General features: G+C 42.2%; 1 protein-coding gene across 1 annotated transcript in view; it reads right to left on the bottom strand.

Annotated features, from left to right (window-relative positions):
* Window positions 1–13456, bottom strand: part of dph6 (diphthamine biosynthesis 6) — a 114258-nt gene extending 100802 nt beyond the window's left edge. Inside the window, exons 1-5 of the mRNA XM_079574206.1 lie at window positions 13308–13456; window positions 11137–11228; window positions 6954–7138; window positions 4408–4481; window positions 1875–1993 (exon numbers count right to left, since the gene is read on the bottom strand). Coding sequence (XP_079430332.1) covers window positions 1875–1993; window positions 4408–4481; window positions 6954–7138; window positions 11137–11228; window positions 13308–13330 — 493 coding nt within the window. The 5' untranslated portion in view covers window positions 13331–13456. The remainder of the gene's footprint in view (window positions 1–1874; window positions 1994–4407; window positions 4482–6953; window positions 7139–11136; window positions 11229–13307) is intronic.
* Between the last annotated feature and the right edge of the window lie 5319 nt (window positions 13457–18775).

Genomic DNA, 18775 nt, shown 5'->3' with positions numbered 1-18775 from the left:
TATCAGAGCTTTATGAAAACTTTCCAACAAGTAAATTAGTTTAGGGGCATTGTTTCACTAGTGCAGACGAGAAGGGAGTGAGAAGTTTCTGAAGAATATTGAGGTAAAGTTTTGTAAAAAAAAGAAGAAAAAAAAGAAAAAAGGATTGCATTTTAGCTAAGTAGTTCCAAGTATGGCGTGTCTTCATAACAACTTTCTTTGATGGTCCTGAAACAGTCAGTAGAAACTAGAGATGCACCGATCCAGCTTTTTTGCCTCCGATACGATACTGGGGATTTGAGTATCTGCCGATATATTAACCGATGCCAGGAGACTTTCTGACTTTCTTTTTTCAACAGAACAATATTCGACTGGAACTACAGATGCATTTTAACCCCTTAACTCCCACCTGAACTGAGCACATTTTCTCCAGTTTGGCTTTACCCCAATCCAAAAGCTTCTGGAAAAAAGGTGTGAAAATAGCGACAGAATTGAGATGAAAACAATGATGAAGATGTGACAAAAAAGTGAGAAAACTTTGACAAAAAAGTGACGAAAAATGACAAAAATGTGACAAAAATGTCAAAAAAAGACAATAAAAAAATGACAAAAAATGTGACAAAAAATAACCAAAAAAATGATAAAAAAGGTGACAAAAATGTGACACAAATGTGACAAAAATGTGACAAAAATGTGACAAAAAAAGACCAAAAAATGACAAAAAATGTGACAAAAACTGACAAAAGAAGTGACAAAAAATCTGACAAAAATGTGACCAAAAATGACCAAAAAAATGATAAAAAAGGTGACAAAAATGTGACACAAATGTGACAAAAATGTGACAAAAATGTGACCAAAAAAGACCAAAAAATGACAAAAAATGTGACAAAAAATGACAAAAGTGACAAAAAATCTGACAAAAATTGGACAAAAAATGTGACAAAAATGTGACAAAAATGTGACAAAAAATGACCAAAAAAATGATAAAAAATGATAAAAAATGTGACAAAAATGTGACAAAAAATGACAAAAAATGACAAAAAATGTGACAAAAATGTGACAAAAAAATGACAAAAAATGACAAAAGAAGTGACAAAAAATCTGAAGAAAATGTGACAAAAAATGACAAAAAAATGATTTAAAAAAAAAAGAAAAAGTGAGTTGAAAAAAGTGAGTTGAATACCCAAAAAAAAAAGGATGGAAAAAATCTGATGACGGGAGGAAAAAGATCCATTTAGATGAGCTTTGTAGATCCTAGCTTGAGGTGTTACACTGGCCTACAGGATTTGGGTAAAGCTGAACTGGAGAAAATGCTCTCGGTTCAGGCGGGAGTTAAGAGGTTAACAAAACACTTTATTTCTTTTTGTTTTGACTCTCTACTAATCGAAACAAACTTACCACCGCATAGTCTTGCCGTGGTACCAAAAAGTGTACAAATACTCAACAATGCGCCATAACTTATTTCTTACGTTTCCTTTGTTTCCTTTTTTGTTATAGCAACCAGTCAGACCCGTTATGGAATCCAACCCCCGGCAACACTGCAGCCTGTCTAGACTCTATTGTCGTTTCTTTGATACTTGCTGACGTTTCCTGTTGATGGCTATAGTTAAATTACAGACTACAAAGCATCTCGCCACCTCTCGGCACATCCAGTGACTTGTAAATACTCCGATCGGGTTGCAATAGGTCAGACACTGTGACTAACTGTTATTCAAAGTTTTCCAAGACGTGGCAGGCGTAAACTTTTAACCCTTTGCTTGCACGTAAAACCTAAAATCTTTTCTATTTTTTCCAGGAATGCTCAGTTTGTCAATGAATATGGAGTAAATGACTACATTCGGTCTAACAAACGGTTTCAGCCTTGTCTGTGACTGGCTCGGGCGCAGCAGACTCACCCACGGCCGCCACTTTGATGAGGATGGCGTGAAGGTCAGCCGACACCATCTCGGACAGCAGCAACTCTTGGTCCCGACGCCACAGGTAGGCCAGGGGCTGCAGGCCGAGCCGCGAACATCTGCGCGACAGGGGACGAGAAGGTGTTTACCGCTTCAGACGCCGCTTCAAAGCAGGAAGGGATTGGGATCGAGGTGTCTTTGTCGTTTCTCTGAGGAGGCCCGGGTCAGCCGTGGGTCAGACGCGCTCGCTGCCAAACGGTTACCTCACGGCCCTTTGTTCGAGCGCCAGCGAACAAGACACAAAGCGTGACTCAGCCGCCTTACCTGGTGTGACTATGAGAAGGCATTGTTTGGTGTGAAAAATGGATGACGATGTTTGTAACGGAATATACAGAGTGTTGATTTGCACAGCATGCGAGTACCAAAAGTAAGCATTACAATATTCTTATCCTACCCAATATATAATCTACAAAAGGTCCCTGGTTCTATTCCCAGACCACATTCAGTCTTTCTGGGAGGCAGGGAATCAATTGCGATTTTTTCATCGCCAAAAAATGCTATTTACCACATGATCATCAGCGGCAGACGCAGACACACACACAGACTCAAACATGTTTGTACTTCTATCTTAGTGAGGGGTTTGCATGTTCTCCCGGTGTCTGCGTAGGTTTCCACCGGGCAGTGTTAATTTCGTCGACTAAAATATTTAGTCTTAATTTTAGTCAAAGTGATATTTTTGACGACTAAAATTGGACTAAAACTAAATTAAAAGTTTCTCATGAGACTAAAACTATGACTAAAATGTCCAGATATTTTAGTCGACTAAAATAAGACTAAATAAAAATGAAAAGTAGAGACTAAAATCAGCCAAACTTCTATTGACCGTCTAAAAGAGCCTCAGATCATTTAAATTCTCTGCCAAATGATCAGCTCTGAGCTTTGTTCATGTGGGAGCAGCTCCATGAAGTCGAGGACCTTGATTAAATATGATTATAATGAATATTATAAATGCAAAGTCGACTAAATTAGTCTTAAATTTAGTTGACTAAATTGACATGCAATTTTAGTCGACTAAAACTAGACTAACATTTTTTTTACTAAATCTTGACTAAAATTAAATTACATTTTAGTCAAAAGACTAAAACTAAAATAAAATATGTTGTCAAAATTAACACTGCCTCCGGGTACTCCGGTTTCCCCTACCACTAAAAACATGTACAATAGGCCAGGATGAATGATGTGTGGTGGTGATCAGAGGGACCGTTGGCGCAGACGTGTGCAGTCGCGACAGCGCTTCTGACAGTCTCCCCCAGGGGAAACTGAAGCTACAAACATAGATTATCACCACAGAGTATGGAGTGAATGTACAATTGTCTCATGTAAAGCGCTTTGTGACTATATCTGTGAAAGGCGCTAAATAAATAAAGATCTACTTCTTCAATTACAGCAAACCTGTTTTTGTAGCGTTGTCTGGATATGCTTCTGCAATGTCAACACATTCATTTCCATCCAAAGACAATGTGACCTGGATGAATCCTGGCTTTGTTATCTTATAAGATGCTCGTGCCTTAAGGGAAAAAAACCTCTACAAACCTTTCTGAAATCTCTAATCTTGCATTCGTTGTGCGCTAAAGCCGTGTCAGAACAGTTAATTATTAGGGCCCGACCGATATATTGGAGCGATATTTGGGTATTTTCAATATAAGCCGATATCTGCCTTTTATCGGCCGATATCTCAGGAACCGAAAGTGACAGAGACTTCCCATTGGAAAGGGCTCCGTCTGGGCTTTAAAATGACAACTTCATAACTTCCTATGCCTCAAGGGAGCAGAGAAACATCGTGGTGAAAATCGCTCACCTATTTTATGTATTTTATGTTGTAGACCAGGGATGCCCAAAGTGGGGCCCATGGGCCAAATTTGAACGAGGTAAGTGACTGTAGGTACTGCAGGTACAGGTGGTGTTGTTGTTTACATTTTGAACTATATTGCTACAATAATTGAGTTTGTTCTACGAAAACTTGGCTTTTGCCATACTTAACATTTGTTTTATTGTAGCATGGTATTTGCATGATAGAATTAAATGCAAATATATACCAAAAAACGAAAATAATGTAACTCACACTGCACCAGCCCCTTATGGCGCCTCCTGCAGGTGGTGCACGGGAGGGCGGCCTCACGATTCTACCCGGGCCTGTTAGTCTCTCATAATTGACTTCTGAACCGCTCAAAGAGATCCACCTTGTTTAAACTTGTCAGGGAAATTAGATATCTTTTAGTTCTCTTAACTTGAGTTTTTGCATGTTCTCCCAACATTCTTCAGTATTTCAAATCATTTGGTTCAAGTCCAAATCAAGACTAAAACCAAGCCATATAAATCAAAGCCAGAGTGGCCTAAATAAAGCTCGATAAACAAAGCATGTGTTTGGATGGCGGAGGGCGTAGCGTCTTCCTTCAGTTCGTCAGTGCGTCACAGGGTTCAGAGGCTAAAGCAGAGGGGAAGCAGGAGGAGGCGTACTCTGGGACACACTTACACGTTCTCCACCCGCACCCTCTGGTAGTCAGACAGAATGGCCCCAACAGACACTGCCTCCACAGACTCCTTCTCCTGTGTGCAGAGAGATGGGGAGGAAACAGTCAGACATTCGCACAGCTCCTTCTACTTCTGGAAAAATGAAGCCTTTTCATTTTGAAAGCCCTCAACATATTTTGTGCAGTAAAACACCGCGTATACCAAGAAAGAGGGAAAGGTCCGTTTGCAGAAGAAGGGGCACACATCTGTTCAACTGTGAAGCATGTGGGTGGAATTGATTCAATTAATTTCCAACAAATTCTGAAGAAAAGAGAGCCACCATCTGTGAATAGGCTGCAATTCAAAAGCAGATGACTTCTCTTTGAGTAATGATCATAAACACACATCAACATCCACAATGGAGGACCTCAAGGCTGAGGGCTTGGCTCTGGCCTTTCTTCATTTTATGTTATTCTGAAAATGGAGACTTTAGGAGATCATCTCATCTTCCTCTTGCTTCATGGTTCACATGTACAGTACTGTACAGAAATTCAGATTTGGGGGTGCTCAACCTCTTACCACCCACTTTAACCGAGCGGATTTTCTCCAGTTCGGCTGTACCCAAATATAAAAGCTTCTCGAACTGGAGAGCTTGGCCAGTGTAATGTCTCATTTGAACGTTTTTTTGTCGTGTTTTTGTTGCTTTTCCATCGCTTTTTCCTTGTTTTCTTGTCGTGTTTTTGTCAGTTTTTCATCACATTTTTGTCCTACAGTAGACTCTCGGCTGAACTCCTAACAGTTTATAAAAACTGCTGCACAAAAGCCTTGATCTCTCGAACTCGAAAAGCCAAAAGACTGTATTTTTGAACATGTTTGAAAGTGTGGGTTCAAATCCGTAAAGTTAATTTTTTTCACTACAATAAAAGTCAGTATTAGACCCATGTGTTTAGTAAATGGCTGCAGGCGATCAGCTCACACACACACACACACACACACACACACACACACACACGCACACACACACACACGCACACCTCAGCCCTGTCAGTCAACCCCCCACACCGCGGCCCACCTCCGCGCGCTCATACATAATTCCCCGTCCAATGAAGAGCTTCTCACTGCCCCTGCTCAAAAAGTGCCATTTGATGAAATATTAATTTGCCGATTAATTTTTTGCATCTGATCTTCTGTCAGTCCAGATAAAACAGACAATGGGCCTTTTCCTGTGAAGCGGCTTGTTCAAGGGCACCTTTCTCCAACTCAAACATCAAACTTTCATTAACTGATCGAGCGCCGACAAAACACAAGTTTGAGAGTGAACAGGAGGAAAGAAAATCTGAACTCAAGCTGCGACTTAGACTGCTGCTGAAAGTTGGTCTGTTTCGTATCGCCGCATGCTGCTGCTGCTCTGTCAAAAGATAGACATAACGTAAATATTGATCTAAAATAAAACATCAATGTGTTTCATTTCTTGATCCTCCTCTGGCTCCCCTCCACTGAGCAGGGGCTCAGAGTTAGTTGGAGGCACGGTAGCACAGCGGTTAGCGCTCGTGCTTCACAGCTAGAAGGTCCAGGGTTCCATTCCCACCTGGACGGAGCCTTTCTGTGTGGGGTTTGCATGTTCTCCCCGTGCCTGCGTAGGTTACCTCTAGGTACTCTAGTATCCGCTACCACTAAAAACATGTACAACATGCCTGGATTAATGAGTGTTTGAGAGTGCGCATGGGGGACGACGGATGGAAATTAGCCCAAGGCTATAATCCGGAGCGGCTTGCTCACGGAGTGTTTACCAATGGCCGCTTGTAGCAGAGATGCTAGGGGCCGCCATTGGCCGCCATTGCTGTAGTACCTCCATATAGTGGCGGCAGAACAGGCTAGTTTTACACTGTACAGAAATGGACTTAGACACGCTCTAAACAATTGTAAAGCCTGGTGCTTTTTTTTTTTTTTACTTTCTACAGCTAGATATTGCTCCTGTGATAACGCCCGGTTAGGCACAATTGTGACAACACGTCACACAAGGGCCGAGACTACAGTGAAAACCCCGCCCTGTTTAGGAATATGCATCATCAGAGCTGGGGAGGGCGTCAGGAAAATCCGCCATGATTTCCCCCTTGAACATAGTTATTTTGTCAAACGGGGAGAGGAGTGAGTAATGACGGTCCATTAATAATATGTCTATGGTCTTTACTCCACGATGAGTGGATTAAGCTCAGCAAGAGATGGAGGACAGTGAGTGGAGCTTCTTGCGAGCTGCCGCCATTGTGCAGCTACTCAAAGATGACTGGGTCAAAACACAACTCCAGGTCTGTTTTTGATGAGAGAACAACATTGTAACATGGGAAAACGCTCTATATAGATTTTTGCATTCTAGTTTGTGGCCCTTTACTACAGATTCCATTCAGTGTGTGGCTAACTCAACTTCAATTCCTTTGAAAAGCCCGGCCACTCTCCTATCCACCGCAAGCCTATTCATTTAATACAACACAAGCTACTTCTAAGGAACGGTAATGACTGACAATAGTGACATTCAGAGGTTCCCGTGTGCGTCTCCGCCTGCTTCCGTACCTTGACCAGTCTGAGCAGCTCGTACAGGTCCTCCACCTCGTCGCCCGGCGTGTGGCTGTAGTCGCGGCTCGTGTCCACACTGCTGCCCTGGATGGTGCGTCTGTACAGGGGCAGGTCCATGGCCTCCGCGTACAGCCCGATGGCCTGGTGTCCCACCGTCTGATACATGTAGCTGTCCAACTCGTCTGGCAAAACAACAACATCAATATGAAGAAACCATGGACAGCAAGCTTTGTGTCATTTTATGTTTTCATATAAAGATTGCCTATATTTTTGACGACCAAATATTAACAGTGGATGGAGCCATGTTTGGCAATTGATGGTTTTCTTTTGTCAGTGGACTTTTCTGGATCTTGTTTAGGTTTTGAAGAGGCTAGTTATTATTTCACCTTGTTTTAGGGGCTCAACTCAAATTAGGCAGGTATTTGGAATCAAAAAATCACTTTGTACGAACCTTCAAAATATTCTTCATTCCAAGACTGAAGTTTGGAGTCTGTGGGAGCTACTACTGCGGGTATGTTGTTACAAGAGCGGAATGAAAACCTCATTTTGAGACAACTGGCATCTTTCACAGAGGAAATTCAAATTACCATGTTTGGATCATTTGGATCTGAGTCTTTCCCTCCTGAAATCGCCACCTTAACGTGGTGGAGGGGTTTGAGCACCTGAATTATCCAGGGAGCTCTGTTGTCGGGGGCTTCGTGCCCCTGGTAGGGTCTCCCATGGCAAACAGGTCCTAGGTGACGGGTCAGACGAAGAGCGGTTCAGAAGCCCCTTATGAGAGACCAACAGGCCCGGTTAGAACCATGAGGCCGACCTTCTGTGGACCCACCACCTGCAGGAGGAGCCATAGGGGCTGCTGCAATGTGATCACGACCCGGCAACAGACATGGATGGATGGATGGATGGATGGATGGATGGATGGATGGATTTGAGTCTTGTTGGGGGGATTCCCAGGATATTCTCAGTATTTGGGTATGGTTACACCCGTGGGAAACACAACATTTTATCAAATGATGTTGATGTGGATGTTGAAGATTCTACAGGGAAAAATAGCCTCGAAATAGACCACAGAATAAAAACATTTAAAAAAAAGTTTTGGCCTGCCAAACGTCACCTTCAAAAATATACATTTTTAAAGTGATAGACTGTATGATTGCAAAATGAGGAGCGGGAGGGACAGGTTTCAAAAGTTTCAAGTCCAGCCTTCTGATTGGACCTGAAAGACAGTCCTAGTTTGCCAAATGAGGAGAGGGGGAAAAAGGTCAAGCTCCTTCCCCACTCTCTCCTGATTGGACAGATTGGTTCACAGGAAAGCTCATCTCATTGGTCAAAGTGATCAAGATTCTGATTCATGTTTGAGATCAGGAAAGTGTGGGACTTCAGACAGAAATAATTGCGTCTAATTGCAGGCCCAGGCGGTCAATTGTACGCAATGTAGTAAAATTGGAAAATGTACACACTCAGATTATCACTGAAAACTATTAGTTGTGTCCAACCTCGTTCCGATCTTTGCTAACACATTAATATCCACCCTCGAAGTCAAATAAACAATATTCATCAAACCTGCATCAGTAAACAATAATGTGGCTCATTTAATTTATTATCCCCCGCCTAAGGAAGGCAAATTCAGTTCCCCCCAAATCTGTCAGACTAAGGGGGCGAAGCCGCTACATGGAGCAGAGCTGGTGTGCCATAGTTCATATCCATGACATGGGTGATCCATCTGGGCTCTTCGAGCTGCTGCGGCCTGTGAGAACAAAGCTCCTCGTAACGTGCATCACAGCCAACGCGAACACCACGGACAGTCCACAGAAGTGCTTACCCAGGGGTCTGCGGGTGCACCTGGGTGACCTACATGGGCACAACTTTCAGCACACAGGGGGCACTTTTACTGTGGTCAGGAACTTGGATGAAATGACGTTAGTGTAGCGAACCACACAATGATCATTAAAAGGCACACGGCTTAACCTTTAAACTGTTGTCAACAATACCAAACATGCTCCTACTGACCAGCAGGACACAGAAACTGATAACTTTGCAGTGGGTAATCAAAGAATGCAAAAACTAGCAACAATGTATGCTTCACAATAGGGCTGAAACAACTAATCCATTAATCAACAACTGATTGATTATCAAAGTAGTTGTCATTTAGTAATTGCTTAACATGGTTTACACAGACTCAAATACAGAAAAAAATGACATGAAGGTTCAGTATTTTTGATGAAAAACGACTTTGTTTGCAAACTTTGGGTGTGTAGAGTGTTTTGTACATCATACATTTTTAAAACATGATCTCAGGACAATTACCCAATCAGAAAGCAGAATAAACTCCACTCTTATTGTTGTTAGATGTTATAGTTTTAAACCAGTTTGGAAATAAACTTCCTCAATACCAGCTCTGTCCCAAATTAAGTCCCTGTCAGTGCCAGTGCAGCCTCTCCCGTCGTTACCGCTTTGAACTCTGGAGGGTCTAAGCTTTTAAACGAGGTATGGCCTGTTCACAGAAACTTGTGCTTGTGTTCATGTGCAGCTTTGAACAAACCAAGTTAAGCTGCAGTGACTTTTTCAAAGTGCTGAGAACGTCCTACAAACATTCACTTTAATCTTAATCCAACAACAGGTCCTCAAATCTTCAAAAAAAATACATTTTTCATGCGCCTTTTACAGCCAAGCCATTAATCAATTAATCCTAAAAATAATCTGCAGATTAATCAATTACCAAAATAATTGTTAGTTGCAGCTAGGGCTGAAACAACTAATCGATTAATCGACAACTAATCGATTACTAAAACAGTTGTCAACTATTTCAGTAATCGATTAATCGTTTTCTAGTAAACACAGACTAAAATAGAGCTAAAAAGACATTTATGACAATTATGTATTTTGGATGAAAACCTCCTTTGTTTTTAAAGTGAGGGTCTGCAGTGTTTGCACATTGTAAATTTCACAAACATCTGTCTTTGTCTCGTCCAATCGGAAAGCAGAAGTAGCACAAAGAGCCTCGTACAAACGTTTACTTTAAGTTTACTCCATCAACATGTCCTCAAACGATGCCACTTTAGCTCTATGTGACAAAAAAACAATTTCCATGCACCTTTCACAGTCAAGCGATTAATCGATTAATCGTAAAGATGATCGGTAGATTAATCGATTACCAAAATAATTGTTAGTTGCAGCCCTGCTTCACAAAAGAACAATACAAATTTATGCATAGAAAATAATTGATTTGGATGAGGACCTTAAAGGGGCTAGATGAAAGTTCGCCATTTTATACTCACTACTGCCACCTCAGGTCATATATTAAAAGGTATACAGGAGGATTTTCCCGAATTTTAGGAAAGAACCGCCCTCTCCATTTAAAAAAAATGCGCATGCGCAACGCTCTACCTGCCTCCGAGGAGGAAGAATCTCCCAAAAACACTCTGGTCTTGTTTCTCTCTTCTGAAGCCTTTCTCTTCTTCTCATACACTTCGAAGACACTTTTTCTCTTGCGACCCTCTGCCATTTTCAAACGACTCGGTGCGTTCTGCAGCAGCAATGAATGGCTAACAGCGTAACTCACATAGGCTTGAAAGTGCGCATGCGCAGAAATTAACAAGGGGCGAGCGCGCACGACGGCCTTACGTAGGCATATCACCAGAATGATTGACAATTAGGACCAATCGTCTTGATGATCCACCCGGAAATAGAACATCCTCCGCTATACCTTTAAGCTTGTGCATGACGGCACTTCAGACCCGAATTAACACCTTTTTGAGTGACAGTGCAGGATTTTAGAGGCAGCTGTGGTGAACAGGTCTGGGCTCATTCTACACATTAGGACATGGCTGGAACATGTAGGGGGAGGAAAATACATTATTTTAACATTTTTAAACTCTGTATAGTCCCTTTAAATATCATATTCGGCTGCCTTTAGTCAACATCTCCATAGAGACGAGCTGGAGACTTCTCCGCTCCCAGTAAAGCTACAGTCACAAAAAAAGTTCACCTTCACCGTGGTTCAGTTTGGTTAATGACTTAACGGTTTAATTTTTCACACAATAAGAACAATTGTATCTGACTTTTTGATCTGCTCAGTTTTACCCACAAGGCATATGGAAACAGGATGCTTCTATATACCACTCATTTTCAAAGACCCATTACTGCCCTGATTGATATTCGGAGCCGTGTTCTTCCTCACCTGTGTGGGCCGGGCGCAGGTTGGCCAGAGCCACCAGGCGATGTCCCGCTGCTACACACTGCATCATATTATAGCAGCTGTCTTTGCCCCCACTGCAACTCAGCAAGAGGGAGAGCACAGGGTCAGCAGAGGGATACAGTCGCATCTGCATGTACACACAATATTTACAATATCCACAACTGCACGTGCGCCCTACTTATTAACCAAGCAGGTGTGAATTATTACACAAACACATCAAAAGCAAAATTAGCCAGGCAGACTGTAGCAGGGACACAGGTGCTACCCATGCGCTGCTCTCCATATAGGGCAATTTATTCATTTCATTCTCCATCCGTACAGATCTATTATGTGCACATTGGACTTGACATGCAGCAGAAAACAGATGGTCAACATGAGTATGAAACCAGTGGGGTTATTACAGGTCAAATCAACAAATGCATCCTAAGATTGAAGTCTCTTACGCCTTAACCCAAACGCATTTTCTTCAGATCGGGCTTGACCCAAATCTAACAGCCTCATTTGAAAGCCAAGACCTACAAAACTGATGATGACTCATTTGTTGCGTGGTCACTGCGTTTTAGTCACATTTTAGAAGCGTTTTGTCTCTTTTCATTGTCATGTTTTTTGTAGTTTTTTAGTCACGTTTTTGTAATTTTTGTTGCTTTTTTTGCTGTAGTTTTATTTATTTTAGGTGGTGATCGAAACTAAACTCATTTACAACATTCCTAACGCACTTCTAACATCCCAGTTTCTATGCACGTTTCACAATTTTCTTACATACACTGCCTGACAAAAAAAAAAAAGTGTATTTGTTTATTTGAGCAGCTGAAATTCTGCTCAAAAGGAGTGGGCCTATGGGCATATCTATATTATAATAATATCAATATACTGAAAAGTGCTGAGAACTGTTGAACGATGCCAGTCTGGCATCTAAAAATTATTAAAGTTATTAAAGTATCGAAAGCAGGTACAGAAAATAAATATTATATCTTTAGATCCAAGTTTTGATGCTGTTGGTGCAGGGACAGAATGAAAGGAAGTGACTTGGTTGTTGCAGCTCAAATAAGTAATTTTTTTCCCAATTCTTTCCCAATGTTTGGCCATTTTCTTGTTTTCCCAATTTTTTCCCGAATTTAAGAACAATTTTTATTACCAATATTTTTCCTATTTCCCCCCAATTTTTTTTTACAAAAAAAATCCCTCAATTTATTCCCCATCATTTCCCTATTTTTGCCACAATTTCTCCCAATCTTCCCCCATATCATTTCCCATTTTTCACACATTTCTTGACAATGGAGATATCCAAAGATCCGATGTTGTATATTTGCACATCTTCCACACATTATTGTTCTGTTTTCTGGGTCTAGATGACAAATATTTTAGTATGGGTATCGGAAAAAGTATCGTTCAACTATCTATATCGAAAATCAAGTGCCGTTAAAGTACTGGTATCGAAACGGAACCCAGCCCTAACGTTAGGGTTGTTTTTTTTAAGCAAGACCTAGTCACTAACTGAGTAGTCCTTCTCAGTTCTTATGGTTTATATACTCCTTTAATCATTGCATATAAGATGCCTTTATTCTGTTATTATCACTTCTTTACACATTTGCCTTGTTCTTCTTTGAATTACATTTACTATCTCTTACCATCCGCCTTAACCGAGTGCAATATCTCCAGTTCAGTTTTACCCAAATCTAAAAGCTTCTTGACTGGAGCCTACAGCCTACAGGCCAGTGTAACACCTCATTTGAAAGCTAAGCCCGACAAAACGTTTTCTTTTTCCTCGCATATTTGACATGTTGTTGTCACTTTTTCATAAAATTTTTGACACTTTTTTAATGCATTTTCATTGCTTTTTTCACATATTTGCTGCTTTTTTTTTGGAGCTCTTTGATAGTAATATTTTGACACTTTTTGTTGCGTTTTCATCCTAGTTTTCTCCTCGTATTTGTTGCTTTTAGATTTGGGTAATGACAGACTGGTTAAGAGGTTAATAGGTTAATAAACAAAAATGTTTGCCAATAAATTAGTCAATGTACTTATGTTGAAGCCTTTTCGATGCTAATTGTGTGCTAGATCTAGTTTATGTGACGATAGTTGTTTGTTGTCCGCTTAGCTGAATGTTTCCACAGAAAATGTTCGAGCTGAGAAAGTTAGCATTTATCATTCACCTTATTAATGCGACCACTCTCATCCTCCCGCTGTCCTCCGTGAGCCTCAAGAGGGGAAAAAAGTCCCAATGAATGTCTGTTTCCAAGAGCAGTTCGTTCAGCTGCAGGGAGAGCAGTCCATGCCGGTGTGTGCGCGCGCCTGTCACAACAACAACAACACGTGAAAAAAACACTTCCGGGTTCGAAGGACCCCTTTGAAATGCAGGTGTTCAGGAATATGCCTGAGCAAAATGTCGCTCTGTCGTGAAAAGAAAAAAGTGTGTAAGTTGTATATTCAGGGGCGGATCTAGAAAAAAAATCACGGGGTGGTAAGCAGGGTCAGAGATAATTTCTGGGGTGGCATAACGTTTTAAAATGTCAAATGCTAATAGCGGGGGTACGCAATTTTCCTTGATCGCAAGGCAATTTTTTCGTTTAGATGCCGCCTGAGCCTCCCAAAATTATATAAAAATAGTAGCATTGTCCATAATATAAGTAGGGGGTTTCTAACTCAGATAAAATTTAAACTTTTGTAAAAATAAATAAATAAATCATCATCTTGGGAGCCACAGGAGTTGGCACCTGGCTCCTTATTTAGCAATAAAGTTGTTATAATTCTTCTGTCAAAAAAGTACTAACTGAGAGTGAGCCTAGCAGATCTGAGACATTACATGACATCAATGGGGTGGCAGCTTGGGTGGCAAGATCTCTAGATATTATATAGTTATTGTATAGTTACATGATATTATATAGTTGTGGATATATTAAGTAATAATAATATAGTTTGTAATGCTGCTTGAAAACATTGTATCTGTGTATGCTTTTAATGGTGAATATAGAATAATAGCTTATGCAGGGTTCTCAGTTCTCACCAGGATTTTTTCACAGCGTAGGGACAGTACTGTAGGGGGCCCCTACGTTCCATTACCCTGGCAAGAACACTATGCGCATAGCAGTCACGTTGCTGTAGTTTGGCCGATATTGGACCGACACATTCAGTGGGAGTTGCTAATCTTGATTCGACCGATGACGGGCCGCTGGCCCGGCCGAGTCTGGGCTGACTCCTGGGTGAGGTGACGGCCCAATGGTGGGACAGAGAAACTTTGCTACTTGGGGCAACAAGTTAGTTGTTGTTTCGTTTATGGTTTCCTTTGTTTTTATGTTGCCTTACCTACCTAAATTATGAATAGGCTGTATTTTCAGAATTAAAAATTGCCTTTAGCATATATTTAGCTTTTTTTTTTTCATCATCATTGATGAGGGACGTGGGAACTATATTGTTAGAGGGGGACGGGATTCTTGAAAGGTAGTTGGGCTCACTTTTCTTGCTGTTTTGTGGAATGTAATATTATATAATTTGCACTGTGTTATGTATCCTGATTGACTTCATGATCAGTTAAATATCTATTTTGCACATACAAAGCACCGCCACAGAGTTAACCATTTCATTCAGTACAGGACTGCCTCTGTCTCGTTCACTTTGCATCTGAGTTCAGCGAGCTCCACGGAGTTCTCTAAAGTTGGACAGAGGCTGGTCACTTCCCCGGAGCAGGGCCTAAGCTCGGGGCCTTGCTGGGCTTGATTCCTCTGGTCATGCGTAAAAACAGTGGTGCGCTAATGCCCCCAGTCATGTGTGAAATCTTGCGCAATAGCAACAGTTTGACCAACAGGACGAGGAAACTTTACGCACAGTTCTGATTTGGTTCAGCCATGCTCGTACATGCGCATTCTGTAACACTTCCAGCAAGCTCTGTCCCTGAAAAAGGAAAGATACCCGTTGCCTGGTCACGCGACTATTAAAGTTTGATCAAATGATAAGAGTTTTACAAAACGACCCAACTGCCTGTGCAACACGCCACCAGTGCTCGAGTCTCTGAGGGGTTGGGGAGAAGGGGGAGTGGTAGTATTAATATAAGCAAGCATTTCAAAGGAGAAACAGTCCTAATCTCTTAACTATGTAGAATCTAGTTTCGTGAGTCCCTAAAAGAATGTGTCATTAAAAATCACAATATAATATTAGAAATCCCCTCCTGGAATCGCCACCTTAACGTGGTGGAGGGGTGTGAGCATCCGAATGATCCTGGGAGAGCTCTATGTTGTTGGGGTTTCGTGCCCCTAGTAGGATGGATGGATGGATGGATGGATGGATGGATTAGAAATGCAGGCTATATTCCTGCATTTGCTCAAATGACTATTATTTATTTTGATCATGATAGGATTGCATGAAGTTCTATAGAAATTTGTCAGGAAAATAGTATAGAGCACACATTATTTATAACAAATACAATTGTTATTTGGGTCATAGGGTGACAGTGCAGTGGGTCCCGACGACATTCTGAGAAACTCATCTAGATAATTCATCAGGTCTTCTTACAGCTAACCACCTTACAAGTTCCTCATGCAATAAACAGTGCATTTGAACCCACTCCTGCTGCTCTCCTGCACTCTCCTCTTCTCCGCCTGCTGGTATGAATGGCTAGCCTGGTGGTTCCCGGGAGAGTCCACCGGTCCTTCACTGGTCTCCTCCCCCGGCTGACTCTCCTCCTCTGGGGGCAGCCCGCCTTCCACCACGGGCCTTTGATGCTCCGTCAGCTCTGTGTTGTTGTGCCAGAGCCGGATAAGTGCAGCGCTTTGGTGTGCTGCCCTCACCTCCTCGCCCTGAGCTGCCTGTGGGCAACAAATCCTGACTCGGAGAACAAAACTGTTGGAGACACCTCAGCGTCCCAGCGCTTTCTCTGCCTGCTTTGTTTTGATTCTCACTCAGCGAGGGGTGAAGTGTACAAAATGCAGATCAGCGTGTTTGTGCACCCCAACAGTCAGCGTTATATCACTTAAAACCTGTGCATATAAAAAGACAATCATAACTACTGATGTGTGACTGAGCTTCTCTGCAGGAAATGGGCAATTTGTCACATACACACAAGTATATTTGTGAGCTTCTTGAGCTTCTTCCACATGTTCTTCTCCTCTTCGCTACAAGGCTCTCACCGCATGTATATTATTTCACTTTTACAGCTGTACACACCTGGTGGAGCAACAGCAGCATACAGGGGGTTGCGTAAGTATCGGCCCCCCTTTAACTTTTTGACATTTTGCCATGCTATGGACCATAAACATACCGTAAATTCTCTAATACTGGCCTGTATTCCAATAGCGGCCGGGTCTCTAACAGTGGTCGGGTTCGCGGCTGGCGGAGGCAAATTAAAGCCGGTCTCTAAAACAGGCCGGGGCTTTTATTAGAAACTATAGTGGTAGAAATATTCCCCATGTTAGGAAAATGTCTCATACTCGTGTAAATGAAAACTCACGTGCAGGAAGTAAACAAACGGGAACCCGGGCCGGGGGGACGGACGCTGCTCCGTGGCAGGTCAGTCCCACGCCTCAAAATAACTCCTCCGATCAGCGCGAGCGTCTCGTCTTCTCTCGGGTCAGTCTCATGATCGATCACAAACACAAACGCTCCGTCTAAACTCGCCTTTTACACAAGATGACAACAAATAATCCGGTCTGCGGTAAAAACGAAACAGAAACCTGCAGTGACATTGATGTCAATGCTCCGCTGACAGCAACGAAACACTTCCTGTTGTCCCGACAAAATAAAAGGCGTCAATGTTCCAGCCGCTGGGAGAGGGTTTGAAATGTTAATAAATGAACCTAGTATTTTAGGTGCAAATGGACACAAATCTCGTTTTTCTTCGTTTTCCTGGTCGTCTGTTTTGCTCAAATAGAATTAAAGGCCTGTCTCTAATTGTGTCCTGGTTCCAATAAAGGCCTGGTCCTAGATGCCCTTGAGTAAATAAAGGCCCCAGCCTATATTAGAGCATTTACGGTAACTATATTTCATTGAAATGTGGAGAAATGTGCAGAGAGCCACAGCTCAGGTGGGGGAAACTGTCCACAGAACAACTATTAGTCGTACACTGCACAAATTTGGCCTCATGGCAGAGTGGCGTTTTTAAAAGAAAACCATAAGAAGTCTTGGGACTTTCGACGATTTTCTTTCAAAAATGGCTTCTTCTAACCACTCTGCCATAAAGGCCAGATTTGTGCACAGTACGTCTAATAGTTGTTCTGTGGACAGTTTCCCCCACCTGAGCTGTGGCTCTCTGCAGTTCGTCCAGGGTCATCATAGGCTTCTTGGTAACAGCTGTGGTCAGTGCTGTCCTTGTTCGGTCAGTAAGTTTAGGAGGACGGCCGGGTCTTGGTAGGTTTGCAGTGATGCCAGACTCTGTCCATTCCTGGATGGTGTATTTAACTGTACACAGAGAGATGTTCAAAGCTTTGGAAATCTTTTTATAACCTAACCCAGCTTTATACTTCTCACTAACTTTATCCCGGACCGGTGTGTTCTTGGACTTTATGTTGCTTCTGCTCCACAATAGTCTCTAACAGACCTCTGAGACCATCACAGAGCAGCTGTTTTTGAACTGACATTAGATTACACACAGGTAGACTCTATTTAGTCATTATGGCAACATATGATCACTCAGAAATGATCATTCAACGTCTGAAGGCCATTGTTTGCACCAAAAGAAATTTTCAGTTTTTCATTTATAAAACGTATTCAAAATCATGTATGAATTTCATTTCACTTCACGATTGTGTGTCACTTAGTGTGTGTCTTTCACATAAAATTTCAATTAAATATATGTATGTTTAAGGTCCATAGTATGGCAAAATGTCGAAAAGTCAGATGAAACCTCAGGTGACCGAGCTGCTGACGAAGCTTCTGGGATAAAAGGTTAAATGTCCAACAACCCAAGTACACATGAAGGCTTAAGAACCTTTGTCTAGTAACTTCAGGGCCTGTCTCACCGGAGGAGAGTTGTGGAAACTGCTAGTCATGGCAGGTCTCGGTGTTGTCTCCGAGATGTCCCCTGGAGATGAGGCAAGTCTCCAGGTAGTGTCAGTGAAAAGGACCAGGTTCGATTTCAGCGGTGTCTCCACATGGTCTCCGAGAGAGGTCTAGCGTGGTCTCGAGCAGCTGTCCATGTGTTGCAAACACTATTTATTGCCCTCCACCTGTGAGACGTTTCTGTGATGTTTCTGCAATGTCTCCGAGACCTAAGAGATCTCAAAGAGTAGTGTGCAGTTTCTTTTCAGGGGACGTCACAGAAACGTCTCACAGGTTGACGAAAACAAAGAATATTAGTGACACAACTGCTTGAGACGAGGAGACATCTCAGAGACCACACAGAACCTGTTTGTTTTCACCAAGACTAACTGGAGACTTGCCATATGTCCAGGGGACGTCTCGGGGGCATCTCCGTGACCAGTAGCGCCTCGAGTCTCCTAGACCGGGAGCCAGACCCTCTCCTCAGGCACATTTTTGCTACCTTTTCCAAACTAGTATCTTTCAATAGAGTATATCTGGGGTCATTACCAGTGGGGACCCCCATTACTACTCGGCCCCGTTCGGCTGTGGGACCCCAAAAACCACTTTAACGGGACAGGCTTCAGACGGAACTTTTTGATTCTATCCAAAGTAG

This window comes from Gobius niger (genome assembly GCF_951799975.1).
Source record: "Gobius niger genome assembly, chromosome: 16".
NCBI classification, from domain to species: domain Eukaryota; kingdom Metazoa; phylum Chordata; class Actinopteri; order Gobiiformes; family Gobiidae; genus Gobius; species Gobius niger.
This window is presented reverse-complemented; position numbering and strand designations above follow the sequence as displayed.